At 38.5% G+C, this 19,269-nt stretch overlaps 2 protein-coding genes across 3 annotated transcripts; one reads left to right on the top strand and one right to left on the bottom strand.

The window, feature by feature from the left end:
* Window positions 1-357: 357 nt before the first annotated feature.
* Window positions 358-4,232, top strand: LOC121263310 (UDP-rhamnose/UDP-galactose transporter 2-like). Of its 2 annotated transcripts, none has more exons than XM_041166130.1 (6): window positions 358-793; window positions 939-1,113; window positions 1,641-1,825; window positions 2,138-2,338; window positions 3,254-3,415; window positions 3,542-4,232. In XM_041166130.1, exons 2-6 carry the CDS (start codon window positions 981-983, stop codon window positions 3,899-3,901), a joined length of 1,041 nt encoding a protein of 346 aa, XP_041022064.1. In that variant the 5' UTR covers window positions 358-793; window positions 939-980; the 3' UTR covers window positions 3,902-4,232. The 2 variants fall into 2 exon arrangements, with proteins under 2 accessions (XP_041022064.1, XP_041022063.1); XM_041166129.1 differs by having other exon boundaries at window positions 359-793; window positions 900-1,113.
* A 2,351-nt stretch (window positions 4,233-6,583) lies between these two features.
* LOC121263309 (probable cellulose synthase A catalytic subunit 3 [UDP-forming]) lies at window positions 6,584-13,171 on the bottom strand. The gene is made up of 14 exons (XM_041166128.1): window positions 12,460-13,171; window positions 12,049-12,244; window positions 11,739-11,944; window positions 11,485-11,593; window positions 11,149-11,323; window positions 10,549-10,815; window positions 10,109-10,454; window positions 9,890-10,027; window positions 9,682-9,807; window positions 9,378-9,590; window positions 8,973-9,252; window positions 8,318-8,514; window positions 7,870-8,220; window positions 6,584-7,758 (listed from the first exon to the last, which is right to left on the bottom strand). Exons 1-14 carry the CDS (start codon window positions 12,538-12,540, stop codon window positions 7,174-7,176), a joined length of 3,270 nt encoding a protein of 1,089 aa, XP_041022062.1. The 5' UTR covers window positions 12,541-13,171; the 3' UTR covers window positions 6,584-7,173.
* Window positions 13,172-19,269: the final 6,098 nt, after the last annotated feature.

Genomic DNA, 19,269 nt, shown 5'->3' with positions numbered 1-19,269 from the left:
GCTAATGCTCTAAGTGTGGATCATCAAATGAGCAGTGATATTTACATAACATATTTTATAATATATATTATAAAATAAGAATATTTTTATAAAATAATGTTAATTTTATAAAATATTTTATAAAAATATATATTTTTTTAAATATTATTTTGTAAAGTATTGTATAAAGTATTCTGTATTTATATTATTTCTTATATTATGGATCAGATTTAGGTTTTGTTTAGTTAAGATTATGTCCGATTATTTATTTATAAATAATAATAAAATAGTTTATAAATAATAATAAATAATTTATAAATAATATTGAAATAATTAAAAATAAACAGTATTAATAAATTTTTTACAGGAAAAACAGAAGGCGTACGAATGGCGTCGGCAAGACAGTGAAAGGGGTGGGGACTAGGAAGTGGAGAGCTGCGTGCGAGCGAGCGTGCGTGCGTCCTTCCTACCGACTGCCGCCTGACGCCTAATGCCTAAGTTCCTAACGCACGGTGGGTTTGGAATATGAAGGCTTTAGAAGTGTGAAAAGTGAGAAAAAACACTGTGAAACGGCCCATTCCGGGTTTCCCCCCACCCCCCACGATTTCCACCCCTTTCCTTGCTGGCTTCCTTCCTTCTTTCCTTTCCTTTTTATGTGTACAGTATTTTCTTTTTGAGTATAATTTGAAGATTCTATACCGAAGATACTTTGAAATCATTATTATCAGTATTTCGTTTTTTTTTTTTTTGTTTTGAAATTTCAATCGGAAGAGACAGAGGGAGGGAGAACAAGGAAGAGGGAGAAGCAAATTTGGTATCAACATCATTATCCTGCTGTCATAATAATCAATCATCTTCTTCTTCTTCCTCACTCAATTTTGATGTTCTGTCTTCGATCTGCTTTTTTATATTTTATTTAGCGGATCTTCGTTCGCTTCCTTCTCTCCCCGTACGTACAGCTTTTTGTGATTGGTTTGAGAGAAGGAAAGAAAAAAGACAGAATGATGGACAACGAGAAGAAGGTGTCGCCAGTTTCCGATGTCGGAGCTTGGGCCATGAACGTAGTCAGTTCCGTCGGTATTATTATGGCCAACAAGCAGCTCATGTCCTCCCACGGCTATGCTTTTAGCTTCGGTTACTCTCTATTTCTCTCTCTCTCTCTCTCTCTCTCTCTCTCTCTCTCTGAATTCTCTGCATATTTTTCGCTTTCATTTTTCTTTTATTTTTCGTATGTTTTAGATCTCAGATCTCCAACCCCTTCCCTTCCCTTCCCTTGCCCTCGCGTTCTTCTTGGTTTTCACGTCCTGGCATATTTCTCGTGCTAATCTACTTTTCTCTCTCGCTCTTTATCAACGAAAATTAAATACAATGACGATCCCTTTCATTTCTTTCTCGACTTTGCTTACGCTAGATCTCCTGTTTGTTTGTTTGTTATGGAGTGTCGCGTGTTTCTTTCAGTTGAATTTCAATTTGTTTGCAACTTGGTTTTGCATCCAGTTCTTAAAATCTACGGTTTCAGAACGCCAGGGTCTTTTGTTTTAACCCAGAGAAGAGAACATGACCACCATTCCTACAATTGCGATATGATGAGTACCACTTAAAAGGTTTTTTTACGTCTCGCTAGTTAATATTTATCTCTATCACGTGTTGGGGTTTTTCAGCGACGACTTTAACTGGGTTCCACTTCGCCGTCACCGCACTGGTTGGTCTGGTCTCAAATGCCACTGGTTTTTCTGCATCAAAGCATGTTCCTATGTGGGAGCTTCTCTGGTTCTCAATTGTTGCCAATATGTCTATCACAGGGATGAACTTGAGCCTCATGCTCAACTCAGTGGGATTCTACCAGGTATGGATCGCCAACCCTTTTCTCTTTAAGATGTTCATTTTGTAACAACTTACTTGTCTTTTTGTGTACATCAGCTCTTTGATCTAAAATAATTCTAATCAATCTGGACAATACATGACTAACCCAAAGAGAGTTTGTCATCGTTTATTTTCTTTTGAATCCGTAGTCCATTCAGAAGAGTTTATTGAAGACATAGAATGTTGTATTGATTTTGGGGTAGTAACTCTACCGCATCTTTGGATGCTCTTCTTACCATTGTCCGGCCAGTTTTCTTCCTTTTGTTACCCAATAATCTCTTTGTTTATGCTGCAGATTTCAAAACTTAGCATGATTCCAGTGGTATGCGTGATGGAGTGGATACTTCACAGCAAGCGGTACTCAAGGGAGGTCAAGATGTCTGTTGTTGTTGTAGTCATTGGTGTGGGTGTTTGCACTGTCACTGATGTGAAAGTTAATGCCAAGGGCTTTATATGTGCCTGTGTTGCAGTTTTGTCAACATCTTTGCAGCAAATTGTGAGTATTTTGCTAATTTCACTCAGTTTGCCTTAAATATTTAATTGTTTTTCCAAAGCTGATAATCACGTGAACTTACTCACTGTTCTGATTGTTTATGTTGTATCATTGGTTCTATTCTTGAGCTGTCATATTTTCCTTCATGTCTAATGTTCGGTCTATATCCTGAATCGATAGTTCATGGGGTTTACTTAACTGTAGAAACTTTTTTCTTTTTCAAATTGAATTTAAGACTATAAATCAGATTACCTTAAGTTGTCCAGTTACCTGATGAATTGTCGAGTATTGCTTTCTTTCCATAAAAGTTTATTCTTTAATCTGGGAGTGGAAGATATTGATTAGATGTTGTTGACTATACAGTTAAAGGTAAGAACATGACAAGGTTACGGGTAAGAACTTATTTTTGAAGTTACTTATATATATATATAAAAAAAAGAGAGAACGTATTTTTGAAGTTGACTGTGACATATAAATTTTGTATGTTGTTAACATTAAGTTTGGAATAGGAAATGCATTAGAATTCTAATAGGTGCAATTTGAGTTGTTTGGACTGTGCCAAATCCAATGATTTTCAATGTGTCTGAACCCGGACTTCCTATATTTGGCGCATGATTGATGCTCCTTTTTCAGTTTGCAAGATTGCAGGACTTGTATAATTTGTTCTGTCAGCACTTCACATTGAAAGATTAGATGAAAGAAATCCATCATAATAATTTCTTTTTGGGCTATGAAACTTATTATATAGAGATACATCTATAGTTCAATTGTCTTTGTGGACATCAACACTACTTCATGTTTAAAACAAACTACTATCAAGTTCTCTGATTTTTTGTGGACATCGACACTACTTCATGTTTAAAACAAACTACTATCATGTTCTCTGATTTTTTTTTTTCTTTTTGTTTGTTGGAACAGACAATAGGTTCCCTGCAGAAGAAGTACTCGATTGGGTCTTTTGAATTGCTGAGTAAGACGGCCCCGATTCAAGCTGTCTCTCTCCTTCTATTTGGCCCATTTATTGACTACTACCTTAGTGGCAAATTTATAATATACTATCAGATGTCTTCCGGTGCCATCGTAAGTACTCTTTACTTTTTTAAATTACAGTAGCCTAATTGTCTAATTACGCCTGTATGTCTTCAAATATATCTTTGAAAGAAAGATCTTTTAACGTGTCTAATGACATGGCATTAATGTGTGCAGTTATTCATACTTCTTTCATGCTCCCTAGCAGTGTTCTGTAATGTGAGCCAGTACCTCTGTATTGGGCGCTTTTCAGCTGTTTCGTTCCAGGTTTTAGGTCACATGAAAACAGTTTGCGTCCTCACACTGGGATGGCTACTCTTTGATTCCGCGATGACTATGAAGAACATAATGGGGATGTTCATTGCTGTCCTTGGCATGATAATTTATAGTTGGGCCGTGGAGCTTGAAAAGCAGTCAAATATAAAGGCACATTCCCATTCGAAAAACAGCCTGACGGAAGAGGAAATCAGACTTTTGAAGGACGGATTACAAAATATTCCTGTGAAGGATGTTGAACTTGGCGAGTCTAAAGAATAGCTTGGCCAGTAAAGAGAAAGGGGGAGAGGATATTTCATTGGGGGAGGAGGATAAGAGTTTATTTATGGGTAGGGAATACAGGTATTCTTATGCGTTTCAATTCATTTTAGTTTGTATTTTTTTACTTTTTCTGGCAGCAAAGACATGAGAGTTCATCAGCTGACCATCACACACATCCATCTTTTAAATTGGGTTATGTTCCTCTATTTATTTCTTCGGGTCTTCTAAATTATTTCTTTGTGCACCTCTATCTGGAGATAAATTCTTCACGAGACAATTGGAAGTGTACAATCCATATCTTAATTGAATGCGCATAATCTATCTATCTATCTATCTGTTCGGTATCACCATCTATCTATCTATCTATCTATTCTTTCTCCAGGTGAGTTGAGTGGCAAAGATGATTATATCGTAGAGGAATGTGGAAAAGAGAAGCCGGCACCATCTGGGCTTCTTGAGACTTTAAGATCTTTCCCTGTAATTTTTGGTTTAAAAATAATTGCAAAAAGCAGAAAACCAAAAGGAAAAGAAAGAAAGAAAGCTAATTACTTTACTCAATTGTATTTCAATAATTTATCAACTGGTGTTTGGATAGTGAGATTATTAGTTTATATGAGACGATTTGAGGCAGTATCCAAACAGGCCTATATCACTTGCATCTAAATTTTTCATGACATTTTCAAAACAAATAAGAAAAAAGAAAAAAGACCCAAAAAAAAAAAAAAAAGCACCATCGGTAAATAAAGAAAGAAAATGAGATGTTGATTGTTGAGTATTGAACTATTTCACAATGTTTTCTGGACTTAAAATTGTTCTCGTAATTTTGTGATAAAATTTTCAATCGTGCTGATTTAAAAAAAAAAAAAAATCAAAATTAGAGACTTTTATACTTTTTATTTATTTTTTATTTTTTTTATGATCATTATTTATCATGCAAGATCATTGATTGTAATTATGGATTTCTTGGTAAATGACGCGAAGAATGCTTTTCCACTCACACCAAGAAGCCAACATTCTGTCTAATTTTCCTCGAGGATAGGGCGGTGATATCTTGGCAACTGAATGGATCTTTGAAATAATGATAAGAACTTGGAAAGTGCAGAATATTTTATGACGTCTAATTGAAACTGATTATGTCGTTTTCCATTTTTTTGGAAAGTTCTAATTGATTTACTTGAGAGGTAACACCGGTTTGGATATACAAAATATCACATCTTATATTATTATTATAATTTTTTTAAATTCTCACACAAAATATAATAAAAAATTTAAATTTTTAAATTCTAAAATAAAAATTTTATTCTAATAATATTTTATATAACTTTTAATAAAATATATCATCTCATATTATCTTATCTGAACTATGTAACCAAACGAAGCCTAAATAATCAACTCCTTTAATTATATCTTTGGGATACTTTCACTCACTTGATAAGGATTCTCACAAATCAAACAACTTAAATCCAAAAGGAATGATGTGCACTTAATATGACATTTTGCGGCCTAAAAGGAAAATGATGTGCACTTCGTACCAAATCCAACATCAAATGACAAACATCTAAAGTTTTTGTTTGGTGAATGAGTTTTGGTAACCCGTTTCCGAGATTCTTTCAAGATGCCTAGATTGTTGTTCTGTTTTTAGGGGTGAGTGTTGATTTCTTGTAGAGGTGGCAAATTGTGTTTTCAGATTGTATTCATGTCGTGTCAAGTCACAAACATTCAACTATATAACTTAATCCGAATCTAATCCATTAAGTTAAACGTGTCAAACTTTCAAATCCTAAACCAACCCATTTAGATAACGGGTTGTGTCGTATCACCTATTTTGACTCATTTAATAATTAATTAGAAATAAATTAACATAACAAGACCCATTTAAACTTGTTTCATGTAAATAGGTTGAACTAATATGCATGACTTATTTTACCTGATTAACATAATTTCATATAAAACTTAAAATTTATATTTATTAGTAGCAACAATGTCTTAAAAAATATATATCAATATTGTTTAAATTTTAATATATAATAAAACCAATATTACAAACCATACAATAACAAATATGAGTATAGGTATAAAATTACAATAAAAATATAAGTATATTGAGAAATACCAATATTACAACTTAACAATAATAAAATTTTAATTTTGAAATAAAATCTAAATAGGTCAAAAGTAGGTTGATTTCGTGTTAAACGGGTTGACTCATTATTAACCCGTTAATAAATCGTGTTTTCAGGTCAATCCGTTTTGACCCGAACCCGTTAACATCAACCCAAATCCACTAATTTCGTATAATGTTCGTGTTGGTTCACGAGTCGTGTCACATATTGTCACCCATATCCCCTTGGTTAGTGGCCTAATTCTGTTAGTTGAACCAACCGGATTGGTTGACGGATTCCGATCGCCGACCACCCCGTATAGCCAAATTGGGCAGAACAAACAGAAGTTGGTCAATTTTGATTTGGTTGATCCATTGGGAAAAAAATCACCATTCCGCCACCCATAGGTCATTGATCCTCCTAAAATCATTGAAAATTTCATTTTGTACATCCAATCCTTTTCTATCTAAACTATCATTTTCAACCCATGATCGGGGCTGCATATAACATAATGGCAACTGGCAAACATTTGTGGTGAAAGACACGCAAAGAACATAATGATCGCATAAGAGATTTCAACTGAACACAAAATGAAAACTTTGATGAGTTTTTTTCTTATGCTTTGATGGTTCCATAACATAGCTAGCTACATTTAGAGGCAACGGTAACAAAAATGGCGAAACGAATAAGCTCCAGCATTCAGAAAACTGTCCCAGAAGTTTTAAGTTTTGGCTCTGTAGTTACAACTTACAAGCAGCAAGACATGGCCACTTTTATTGAGAATCAAATAAAGAGGGAAGAAAGGAAGCGAAAGTGGCCCGTGTGAATAAATAATACACAGAAGCTGTAGTGTGAATTGCAGTACCTCTTCCTGTATAAATCAAACTGAATATAAAGAATGAAATGAGAGCACTGATGTAGCTGGTTTACAAAAGTCCTCCCACCACCAAGCAACAGAGCCAAGCTCATCTTTGACCCGTCAGGTATTTCCCTCTAACGAAGAGAAGGAACGAGGAGTTGAAACGAGGCATCCATGTCCATACACAAGTAATCTACAGCTCGCAGACCCCATCACACCAAACATATTTTTCTTGGTTGTATCATCAATCCAAAAGATAAATTTCTATGATCTATCATCGACCATTACCAGTCCAAGGAGTAAATGTTCTGCTAGTTACAGTCCAATCCACATTCTTCTAAAAGTGGACCATCAGACTTGGCCAAGAATGGATCGATTCGAACCCACAAGAGGGAGAAGATGGAAGCAAGCAAAATCGACCAGACAATGATAATCGTGGGAGTCCTGTTCTGCCTGCCCAGCAGACCCTTTAGGAAAGGATAGAGATGAACAATCACCCAGAAGGCAAAGAAGAGCTTTCCAAAGAGAGGCCCCCAAGACTCGTACCCATTATTTATTGCATTGGAGACTCCCGCAACCACGCCAATCAGGTTTATTATTAGCAGGGTTGTTGGTGGAATGAGCAAGGTGGTCCACTTAAATGCATACAGCTCTGAGAATGCTTCATCATCCCCTGCTTTTGATGTCACAGTGAAATTCGTATCCACACCAGCTAAAACCTTTAAGAGACCCTGGAATACAGCAAATAAATGTGCTGAAACTCCTCCAATCACCCAAAACTGCTCATTTCTCCACCACTCATCAATACCAACTCCACTCCATCTCATTTCCAGTATACTTGTTGCAAAGATACAAATGAAAAGAGACAGAAACCACAAACTAGCAACGTTGCTGAGCTGCAATATGAACAGAAATAATTAATTTGCTGCATATATTCTCGAGGGCATGTTATTTAACATCATAACTAGATCAATTCCTCTAAGAAACCAAACATGTAGGACTCATACCTCAGGAGTAATGAATTTTCCTGTGAGCAAGCACACAGCAGGTAGAGTACAATAAGCAAGCAGAGGAATTGATGTCCATGGGTATATAGTAGCATTTATATAAGATAGGCGCTCTAACCACTTCAAACCTCCTCCATATCCATACCAGAGAGGACAGTGCCTGCTCAAAAATATTTCAACAGAACCAAGTGCCCATCGAAGGACTTGATGTAGACGATCAGAAAGATTAATGGGAGCAGATCCTTTGAATGCAGGCCTATCAGGGATACAATATATTGATCGCCATCCATGGCAGTGCATTTTAAAACCTGTCAATATATCTTCTGTAACCGAACCGTAGATCCAGCCGACCTGGATTGTAAGAAAATCTCAGTTGAGACAAATTCAAAGGCCAGAGGGATAATGTCAATTGAAGATGTAAGCACGTGAATCCAAACTCTGCCATTACCTCTTTTCCCCATTCAGTTTTATCTTCATAGCCACAGCTGATGACATGGATGGCTTCTTTAAGCAGAGAGGCTGGGCTAGCACTTTTCAGTGTCCCACCATCCTCTAGCAGAGTAGACGCAACAAACACAGAAGATTGTCCAAACTTCTTTTCCAACTTCTGTCCAGGCATCAGAGTAAACTTTTCTCCTTCAACTCCTGCATACAAGCTCTTCCAAGTTATATATAACAAGATAATTGAGCCTAATGTACACTACTTATCAAAAAATAAAAAATAAAATATCGAGCCCGATGTACAGTAACATGATAATTAGTCTTTGGAGAATCTATTGTGATAGATATATTAAACGTGACCAAAAAAATTCACCCATTACTTGGGCAAAGGATACAGAACGTTTCATTAAACCTTCAATCTCACCCTGACACAAAAAGAGGCAGGTTGCACATGCAACTCTTCTATTACGTCCATCCAAGACCTTACTTTTTCTGAAAGAGTGAATATGGATAGGACGAAAGATTGTCCTTTGCTTTGCACCTTAGAATCAGGTGAAGCATTTTGGTAGAGCTTAGCTACACCAACTGGTCGAGGCTAAAACAATAGTATGCAGTGGGCAGTGGGTGGCAAGGTGAGACCTAATTTTAATAAGCTAAATTACCTTCAATGCCCTCTTCAATACCCTCCAAAGCGCACACAGGTGCAGATGCTCCCAAACTAGAGTTTTTCTTCTTCATATCAGATTTAGGTTTGTTAGTCTTCTTCTTCTTCCTTTTCCCAGAACATAAGCAACAGCACCACTTCGGCAAACAGTTGCATGTCCTGGTTGGTGGCTTCTTTGCTTTAGGAGCATCAAAACCATAGAATGCCTGCCTTCTGAAGACACAACCAGTCCCAACATATATTGGTCCTTGGATGCCATCCAAACCTTTCATGTTAATCTGAAATGAAAGACTTGTGTATTAGTTTTTGCATAAGTAGATGGACAAAGAAGACAGTGTGTGCTTACATGTTAAACTGCAGACAAAATACAATCAGTACGAATGTTTATAAAGTACATGCTTACATCAAAGAATACGGTGTTCCGGTTAGCGTATCGATCATGCCTGTCAATACCATCAAACCTTTGTGGGAACTGTACGTAGCACACCCTCTTTCCCAGTAACGGATCCATCATGAAACACATTGCCTCTCTAAGAGCCTTACTATTGTTGACGTAGTGATCACAATCCAAGTTCAACAGATAAGCAGCATTTGTTAGCACAGCAGAGACTCTGACCTGTTTGACAAATACAGATCAAATTGTAAACACCCAAGGGATTGACCAAAAGGTGCATGGTGTTGAGAGAAGGCTTATTTCAGAATATTACCAAAGCATTCATTGCTCCTGCCTTTTTGTGGTGATTAAACCCAGGTCTCTTTTCTCTAGAAACATATACCAGGCGTGGTAATTCATTTCCATCCGTGTCATGCCCTCCACTTTGGCCAAGAAACACCTATGAAGGATTGCACACACGTTTTGATACCAGAATAGGTCATAATGAGAATTGTATGATACGAAAACTAAAACTCAGGTACCTGAATCATCCCAGGATGATCCCGGACATTATTTCCAGGCCACAGAGTCCCATCCTGCATTGTCCACCCTTCTTCTGGGACCTTTTGGGCCTTGGCAACCAAAGCATTGATTCGAACTTTAAACTCTTCATACTCTCTCTACAATGTGAATGAGTGAAAGATTAAACATTTGCTTGGCAAGGAGTAACAGGATAAACTCAACGTGTCACAACTAATTACCTTCATTGCTCTCCGCTCCTTTACAAATGATGCAAGCACCTTATCTTTAAGGTAATCCATCTTTTGAGCAAAGTACCATTCTGGCGCCCGTGGCTCAATGTTGAACTTCTTACAGAAAGGAACCCACTTCTTTGCAAACTCAGATGTTTCCGACAATGCCTCGAATGTCAGCATAGCAGCACCATCATCAGAAACATAACATGAGATCTTGTCAATAGGGTAGTCCACAGCCAGAATGGAAAGAACTGTGTTTGCTGTCACCAGAGGAGGTTCTTTTAATGGATCAACAGTACTCACAAATATGTCAACCGGAGAAAGTTGAGAAGGTTGGCCTTCCTTCTCATACCTGACACACATAAAAGACATTAGGGATGCAAATAGTGCCAAAAACTAGGACCATAATCACAGTTGCATGAGTAAAAAGTGGTCAGTTTCCTTACCTAAGTGACAACCTATCGAGATAAGTTTCCCTGTCAATAGGGAGCCACTTTGGGAATTGATCAAGAATCCACGAAATTCCAAACCAGATCTCACATATTACAGATATGAGCCACAATGCATAAGCATCTTTTACAGGATTCATAACTCGATAATGGAAGAAGAATCCAAGAACAACAAGTCGGATTATGATGATCATCCGGTAAGGGTTGATTTGGCTTGATGGAATAGGCATCTTCCTAGACAATGGTTGTCTTGCCTCGTCCATGCTGATCCACAAGCAACAAACCATTAACTCCCACGATTAGCACTCCTTGGGGTGTTAGCTATTTAAAACTATAATATAGTGCAAGTCTAAGAGGATTAAATGTAATGCATTCATTTTAACCATCAGCATTCAAATTTGAAAAGATCAGCGTCTTAAAATTTAGCACTAGGCTAGAGCTCATTAGAGTTATACAGAACTTTTTTTTTCCTTTTTTTTTTTTTTTTCATTTGCAGAGTTTTAAAGTACTTGTGCCCAAGTGATTATATCAGAAAATGTATGATCCTAATTCTCTTCAATTAGATTAGAAAGGAGCAAAGTTTTACGGAGCACGTACAGTGGTAGATCCGGGCCATCCCCATCAGGGTCCCAATCTTTGCCGGAATTTTCCTTCTTCATCATCTGCAGCTTGTCTTGTTTTTGCTTCCAGCTCTCCATCCTTTCCTTCCAAGCAATACTGCCATATCCATAAGCAGCCAAATCTTTGGAAGGATCCATGGACCTGGGTTGCACTGCTAATTGGGAAAAATTTTACGAAGAACGGTCAAGTTTCAAGTCAATGGAAACGAGCAACAATCCAAGAGGGGGGATATATGTGAGTGGGACTCGCAGCTGATGGGATCAGGAGAATATATGTGAAAGTTATGGGAGAGTAAAGCTGATTGGGAATTACCTGGGAGGGCGTGATCCGAGAAAGGAAGAGGGTGGATCCGTTTGCCTCCACCAACACCACCGGGGAATGAAGGAACCAAAGCATGTTGTTCAGGAGGAATATCATCAACCTGCACCGACAATTCTCTACAAGCATTAGAGCGAGAACGCAGAGCACATAAGGAAATTGAATTCAAGTGAAGTCAACAAAAGGTGAGGAGAAATCGAGAGTTCGAGGAATGAAGAAAGGACAGAGTTGGTAATAGTAATAGCTACCATTTGACCGTTGGTAAGGAGAGGAACTTGGGGTGTAGAATGAAGGCCATGATGGAGATCGGAGTCGGAGGCACGGCCATAATGAAGCATCGCATCGGCGGCAAAGGCATGGTGCATTTCCTGTCTATTCCTCGCATCGAAATTGAATTCATTCTCGACGTCATCGATATCATCTTCCTCTTCGTCCCCCTCGACTCTGGCACACCCTGCAATGTATGCCGCCCATTAAACAAATTATGCTACAAAATAGAAAAAAGTAACAGCAAATCTTCTAGAGAAACGCGTGGGGGCAGAGAGAGAGAGAACGAACCCTTGAGGCGCTTGAATCTGGTTTTGCACTGAGGGCAGACTTGGTTTCCTTCTTTGCGCTCATACTCGTAGCAAGTTCTACAGATGGGAAAGGCGCACTCGTTGCAGGCCACGAACAGCTCTCCGTCAACAGTTAGTCCTACGTCGTCTCCGCATATCTGGCAAATTTGTCCACTTAACTGTTGCAATGGCCTCGGCTGCATCACCACAAAAAGAAAAATCCATGTTTTAAAGTCTCTATCATCTTTCTTTCTCTTGCAAAAAATGTGTTTCGCTTCTTGAATTTCAACACTCAAAACAAAAGGCATAACGACTGAAAATAGTCCTATGTTAGATTGGGATAACCCAAAACCAGAAGAAGACGAAGAAGAAATACTAGTTACAGAGAAAAAAGAAAGACAGAGGAGCTTACGCCAGATTCACCATCACGGCGGATGACAACGAGTTCGTTCCGGTTGTGAGAGCCCGCCACTAATCCCGCACTGGCCTCCATTCTCGCTCTCACAAATCTCTAGCTGCTTATTTATTACAGGACACCCAGATCTGTCCACGCCGCGATCTAATTCTTTGGACACTAGACTTGAGACTTGGGTGGAATTAGACCCATCAGACAGGGCGCAACAAATGGCATTTTCCCAGCAAACAACCAAAAGAATGGGGGGGTTAAAAAAGAGGCAGACCCAGTATCAGTGAAGCTACTCCCTAATCTACAAACCACCTGCCATTGATGTCTAAGTAAAGAAGCTTTCTTTTTACTTCCTCTCAGAGAGTAGAGTAGTCTCAGATTTCCTCGAACACGAAAAGAGCCACAGCTTCTTCGCCTTTTTGTGGCCCTCTCTCTTTCTCTCTCTTATCATTCCTTGCTTCCCATTTCAATCAATATCAACAGGTCCTTTCTTTCTTCCCTTGAAAATAGAAAATAAAAACAGTGTCTTGTTCTTCCTCTCCTCCAACTCCAATAATTCATACAAAAATCTTATTTCCTTATTTTATTCATTCGATTATAGTACTCTAAAATAATCAATAAATAAAGACTCCCAGCTCATTAATTACTCTACAACTGCTTCTCTCTCTCTCTCTCTCTCTCTCTCAGAGTCAGCAAACCTCGTTTGTGCCACTCGTTTCTGCTTTAGCATTTTCCTCTCTTTCCACCCTCTTTCTTACGGAGAACACCTCCGCCGACACTCCTATAATACGTCAATTAACACGAAGACATTACATTTAAGTATTTAACACTGACAACTAATAAGATTTCCGCAACAAAGACTGACATTCATATATTTACTGGAATTTTTTTTTTTTAAAGGTTAAAAAGCTATGAACAGAACATTATCCCAGCAGCCAGGCTGTTTGGTTCATTCTTTGGAAGTATCTCCCTGCCTCCTTGGTCTCAGTTAGGCTGCTTTTCAATGATAAATTATTTTAATTAAGTTAAATTTTTTATAAATAATAATAAATTGAATAGAAAAAAGAATTATGTAAAATCTATTTAAATTAAATTTAAAATATATTTAAATATTAAGATAAATTTAATATTTTTTTATAAAAAATTAAAAATAATTGTGAATCGTACATATAATAATATTTTAAGTTAAAAAAAATTATGAATCTTATCTATAAAAAAATTTTAAGTTGAGATTAGTTTAATAATTTAAAATATTTAAATATTAAATTCAATTAGATTAAATTCATCTGAATTTACAAACCAAATGCAGGCTAAAACTACAATCCGACCGAATCTGAATAGATTTGAACAAAGTAACAAAAGTCTCCCGCTTCACATCTCATTTCTTTTTATAATTTCAGAATACAACATGGACCAAAATCAAAATAATAATACACTGTGTCCAAAATTAACAGTTCAGACATAAATGGTAAAACAGTGAGTAATATTCCTTGCCATATGACAAGATGCCATCTCATGTTTTTATTTAATCGGTATTTTTTCTGTGGTTAAAGTATTTTTTTTTTAATTGTACTTTAGATTCTTATTTTTAAATATTTTTGTTTTAAAAATATTTTTATCGACGATAATGTCATTAACAAAACATATAAACAACTGTTTTATAAACTCGTGTAAAATAATTGTGATTATGTAAAATTTAAATAAGTTGAGAAACTCAAAATTCAAAATAGTTTTAAATATTTGTATCAACTTTGAAAGGACGATGTTATTAACCAGAATAATACTAGATATTGTTTTAGATTATATAACGATTCGTTTAGATAGTAAGATGAGATGAGATGATTTTAAATTAAAGTTGCAAGTTGAATAAAATATTATTTTTTAATATTATTATTATTTTGAGATTTGAAAAAATTAAATTATTTATTATATTTTGTATAACAATTTTGAGAAAATTATAATAATGATATGAGAATAGATAAAACCGTTTTTGTATTTAAAATTAGCGTAAATATTGTGTATTTATTTTGAAATAATTGAGGTTTACCACATAAAAGTTAGATTTTTAGATGAGTCCGAAATTTTCTCTATTTTTTTTCAAATGGTATACACGAGAATTATACTAAATCATTTTGCTGAATATAAATATAAATTTTTTTTTTTTGGTACAATAGACTGTAAATTAGTTGTGTTGGTATTATTATTTTGAAGTTATAAGAGAATTAGATTAAAGAGATATTATTATATTTGAAAAAAAAAAAGGAGAGAGAGAGAGAGGCTGCACATGTGGACATAGAAGGGTCACGTTCCCAAACGCCAACGGTCCGCAATAGCTGTATTCTCGGACCCCTCCACAGGGGGGCGACCACGTGTTTCTCTCTCCACAATTGTTCTCTAATCTCTCTACTTTAGACTTTGGGAGACTTTTTTGACTTTTTGTTGTTTAGTATTTTACTTGCGGTAAAAACTATCCTAAACATGCTTAAAAATTAAAATTAAAACCCAACTTAGCTTTGAGTCAATCATTGCCTTCCATCATAAATCATTTTATTAAAAAATAATTTTATTTAAATTTTTACATAATTTAAATCTATAAATTAAATTATCCCATGTACATATTTACGTATAACAAACAACCAAAACACTCCAACTTTTTTCTTTCTAATGGAAAAATATTTGAGGGTGTTTTGGACGTATTTCACTACTTATCACCCACGATATCCTGTTACCAAAGGATAAAAGGCACCGGAGCGGATAAGGGGAGCCTCTGATACTTAAGTCAGTAATTATTAGAGTATTCTCTAGGCCAAATCATCCCTCCTCTATTTTACGTACCCAATCTCTTGAAAGAACCCTCTTGCCCTCCTCTTATCCATTGGGTTTAACCACCTTATCTATCTTTTGAAACTTGAATCTCAATCTTTTAGAGTTATCTATTTGTTTCGGGTGGATAAATATCCTTAACTGTTCCGAGAAAGAAGGCGGGGAGCCTTCCTTATCAGTATAGCATGGACCCTATTGGGTTAGATGGGTATTTAGGCTTCATACTCATTGATGGGCTGTGGAGGGTGAGCCCATGTCAACACCCCGCAATCCATTGGTGGTTATTTAGACCATTCCAGTTACTTCGCAAAGTCTCTTGGCATATTATGTCAAGGAACTTTAATTTCAGGCGTTCTGAGATTTTCGGTGTTCAGGATTTCATCTCAAGTAAACGTCAATCTATTTAAATGAATGGTTAGTGTAGTTCGCCTTGATTTTAATTGAATCAACTTAGATGAACATAAATGAAAATGAGTTCAACTTATCTGGAAACCCTTTGCTCGTCTTGGTCAAGTGGTGATCTTACCGATTGGAGGAAGGCGAGAGAGATGCTCGACTGCTCAGTTTTTGGTGAGAAGGTGTGGCGGGAGTGATGCTCGACCGCTTAGTTTTTTGTGGGAAGGTGTGGTGGGAGTGATGCTCAATCGCGTAACCTTACCGATTGGAGAAAGGCAGGAGAGATACTTGACTGCTCAATTTTTGGCAAGAAGGTGTGGCGAGAGTGATGCTTGACCGCATAACCTTACCGATTGGAGAAAGGCGGGAGAAATGCTCGACCGCATAACCTTACCGATTGGAGAAAGGCGGGAGAGATGCTCGACTGCTCAGTTTTTGGCGAGAAAGTGTGGCGGGAGTGATGCTCGACCGCGTAACCTTACCGACTAGAGAAAGGGGGGAGAGATGCTCGACCACTCAGTTTTTGGCGAGAAGGTGTGGCGGGAGTGATGCTCGACCGCGTAACCTTGTCGACTGAAGAAAGGTGGGAGAAATGCTCGACCGCTCAGTTTTTGGTGAGAAGGTGTGGCGGGAGTGATGCTCGACTGCGTAACCTTGCCGACTGGAGAAAGGTGAGAGAAATGCTCGACCACTCAGTTTTTGGCGAGTAAGTGTAACGGGAGTGATGCTCAACCGCGTAACCTTACCGATTAAAGGGAGGAGGGAGAGATGCTCAACCACTCAGTTTTTGGCTAGAAGGTGTGGCGGGAGTGATGGTCGACCGCTTAGTTTTTGGCGGGAAGGTGTGGTGGGAGAGATACTTGACTGCTCAATTTTTGGCGCGAAGGTGTGGCGGGAGTGATGCTCGACCGCATAAACTTACCGACTAGAGAAAGGCGGGAGAGATGCTCGACCGTGTAATCTTATTGATTGGAGAAAGGCAGGAGAGATGCTCGACCGCTCAGTTTTTGGAGAGAAGGTGTGGCGGGAGTGATGCTCGACCGCGTAACCTTACCGACTAGAGAAAGGCGGGAAAGATGTTCGACCGCTTAGTTTTTGGCGAGAAGGTGTGGCGGGAGTGATGTTTGACCGTGTAACCTTACCGACTGGAGAAAGGCGGGAGAGATACTCGACTGCTCAGTTTTTGGCGATAATGAGTGGCGGGAGTGATGCTCGACCGCTTAACCTTACCGACTGGAGAAAGGCGGGAGAAATGATGGATTGCTCAGTTTTTTGGCATGAAGGTGTGGAGGGAGTGATACTCGACCGCGTAACCTTATCGATTGGAGAAAGGCGGGAAAGATGCTTAACCAATCAGTTTTTGGCGAGAAGGTGTGGCGGGAGTGATGCTCGACCGCGTAACCTTACCGACTGGAGAAAGGTGGAGAGATGCTCAGGTTATGAAAATAAAAAAACCAGACTTCCTCACCATGTTCTCCCAGCTTTACTATTTTTACATCTCGCTCTCCCATTTTCGACTCTCATATGTAACACTCTCGAGCGAGTATTTGCTCTCCACGTATCTCGCCAACTCCTGATGGTGTTAGGAACTTCACTTTTAAGTGATAAATGGATGTAACAGCCTTCAAAGCATTCAACGTTGGTCAACCTATTATGGCATTGTAGGACGATTGAGTTCTGACCACCTGGAATTCAGTCATATTGGTGGCAATGCAAGGGTCAGTTCCCACTGACACCGGTAGTGTGATAGACCCCATGGGTTGAATCGAGTCCCCTGTAAATGGTTGGTGCCGGGCGAAGTTGGCTGACATTTAAACCCATCATTATGAAAGCATCCTAAAATAAAATGTCTGTCGAGCTCCCGTTGTCTATTAATATTCTTCTCGTCGTATAATTTGCGACCTGCATTGCAACAACTATCGCGTCATCCTGCAAGTATACCAACCCCCTGAAATCCTCTTGGCTAAAGAAGATTGGGGGTGAGTTTTGCATCTGGGCCTACTTGACAGGTCTTTACATTATAAATTTCTTTTTACCTTGTATTTTGCATAAGCCTTTCTCCCCGATGAGGTTGGTCCACCTCCCGCATATCCACCAATTATAGTACGAATTCCTCCCAGAGGCGGTCTCCGCCTATCTACTTCTTGCCTAGACTGCTCGTTTCTTGGTTCTTGTGACCTTCTCTCCCTTTTACGGGATCTCCTCTTCGGGCTTTTACTTCGTCTATCCTCGTGCTCTTGTTTCTTGTCATCCCAGTGTTGTGGCGGAGATGTGTTCTCGGCCACAATACGCTTCAGCTCTCCATTTCCTTTCAATTCCTCGATTTTTTGTTTGAGCGTATGGTAATCCTCAGTTTGATGGCCGTTCACCTTGTGGTACGTGTAGTACATTTGCTGTTGCCGTCCGCGGTCCTCATCTCGCCTATTATCTTTTGTTTTGCCCTTGTTATGTCCACTGGAATAGTGAACATGACCACTACTCTACCTCCCGCCTTCTCGCCTTTTGTCGTACTAATTTTTCTTCGACTTCTGGATATTTTCTTTAATATGGCCCTCCCTTGATGCATTCTCCTCTTTTCGCCCCGATCAGGTGGTGAGGGAAATCAATGTATCATCAGCATTCACAAAGTCGTCTACCCGATCCATAAATTCTAGTAAAGTGGATGGAGTTTTCCTTGCTAGCTCAGCCATAAAGAGACTCATCAGCCATATTCCCCTGAGTAATGCAGCCAACATGATTTTCTCATCCTAGTCGTCTGCCGTCATTCTATCTTTATTGAATGGTTCCAGGTATGCTTTCGGACTCTCGTCTTCCCCCTGTTTTACTATCTATAAGTACGCCACCGGTCGCCTCCTCCGCCGATTGGCCATAAATTGGGTAATGAACTGCTTGCCGAGTTCTTCAAAATTTTCAATGGAGCCAGGTCGCAATGCCCCAAATCATTCTCTAGTCTTTCCCTTTAGTGTTAAAGGGAAAGCTCTGCATGTGATCTCTCTTGGAAATCATGGAGAGTCATATGGGTCTTGAAAGTCTCCAAATGTTCCACCAGATCCTTGGAGCCGTTGTACATGTCTATTGACGAGACTTTGAACTTTGGTGGAAGCGGGACCGCCATGATCTCTAAGGTGTAGGATAGGTTGGTGCCTTTTAATAACTAGTCAACCGTTGATGATGTGTTTATCTTTTTGGCCATTTCTTCATACTTATCCATCTGGTTGTGTAAATCATGGTGCATTTTCTTCGTGTCTTCTTCCTCCTGATGGACTTTACCAGTGCCTGCACTGTCTGCCTCCGTCTCTTCTCTATCAGCTTGACTGGGTGTTGCATCTTCTCCTGACGGCTCGTTCCGCACCTTGAGGGTCTCATTCTCCTTTTGCAGCGAGTCTACTTCCGAGGTGAGTTTCTTCGCTATTTCTTCCATTTCTGCCAATCTTTCCTCCATATTTATTGAAGTCTCTTCCTGATCTTTAGTTGCCTGAAACCAAGTAATGATAAGCATGTGAAAAGCACACTGATTTGTAAGATATATCAGATCTTACAGACGACGCCAACTGTTTTGGACGTGTTTTACCGCTTATCACCCACGATCTCCTGCAA

This window comes from Juglans microcarpa x Juglans regia, chromosome 4S (assembly GCF_004785595.1).
Source record: "Juglans microcarpa x Juglans regia isolate MS1-56 chromosome 4S, Jm3101_v1.0, whole genome shotgun sequence".
NCBI classification, from domain to species: Eukaryota; Viridiplantae; Streptophyta; class Magnoliopsida; order Fagales; family Juglandaceae; genus Juglans; species Juglans microcarpa x Juglans regia.
Note: the sequence above shows the minus strand (reverse complement) of the source record. Positions and strands in the feature narration are given on the sequence as shown.

Coding starts and splice junctions, on each gene's coding strand:
- LOC121263310 (XM_041166130.1), top strand. CDS start 981: ATGATGGACAACGAGAAGAAGGTGTCGCCAGTTTCCGATGTCGGAGCT. Junction 2,339..3,253: donor CAACATCTTTGCAGCAAATT/GTGAGTATTTTG, acceptor TTGTTGGAACAG/ACAATAGGTTCCCTGCAGAA. Junction 3,416..3,541: donor AGATGTCTTCCGGTGCCATC/GTAAGTACTCTT, acceptor TAATGTGTGCAG/TTATTCATACTTCTTTCATG.
- LOC121263309 (XM_041166128.1), bottom strand. CDS start 12,540: ATGGAGGCCAGTGCGGGATTAGTGGCGGGCTCTCACAACCGGAACGAA. Junction 10,816..11,148: donor GATGGCCCGGATCTACCACT/GTACGTGCTCCG, acceptor CTTGTGGATCAG/CATGGACGAGGCAAGACAAC. Junction 7,759..7,869: donor GAAAATTCATTACTCCTGAG/GTATGAGTCCTA, acceptor TTCATATTGCAG/CTCAGCAACGTTGCTAGTTT.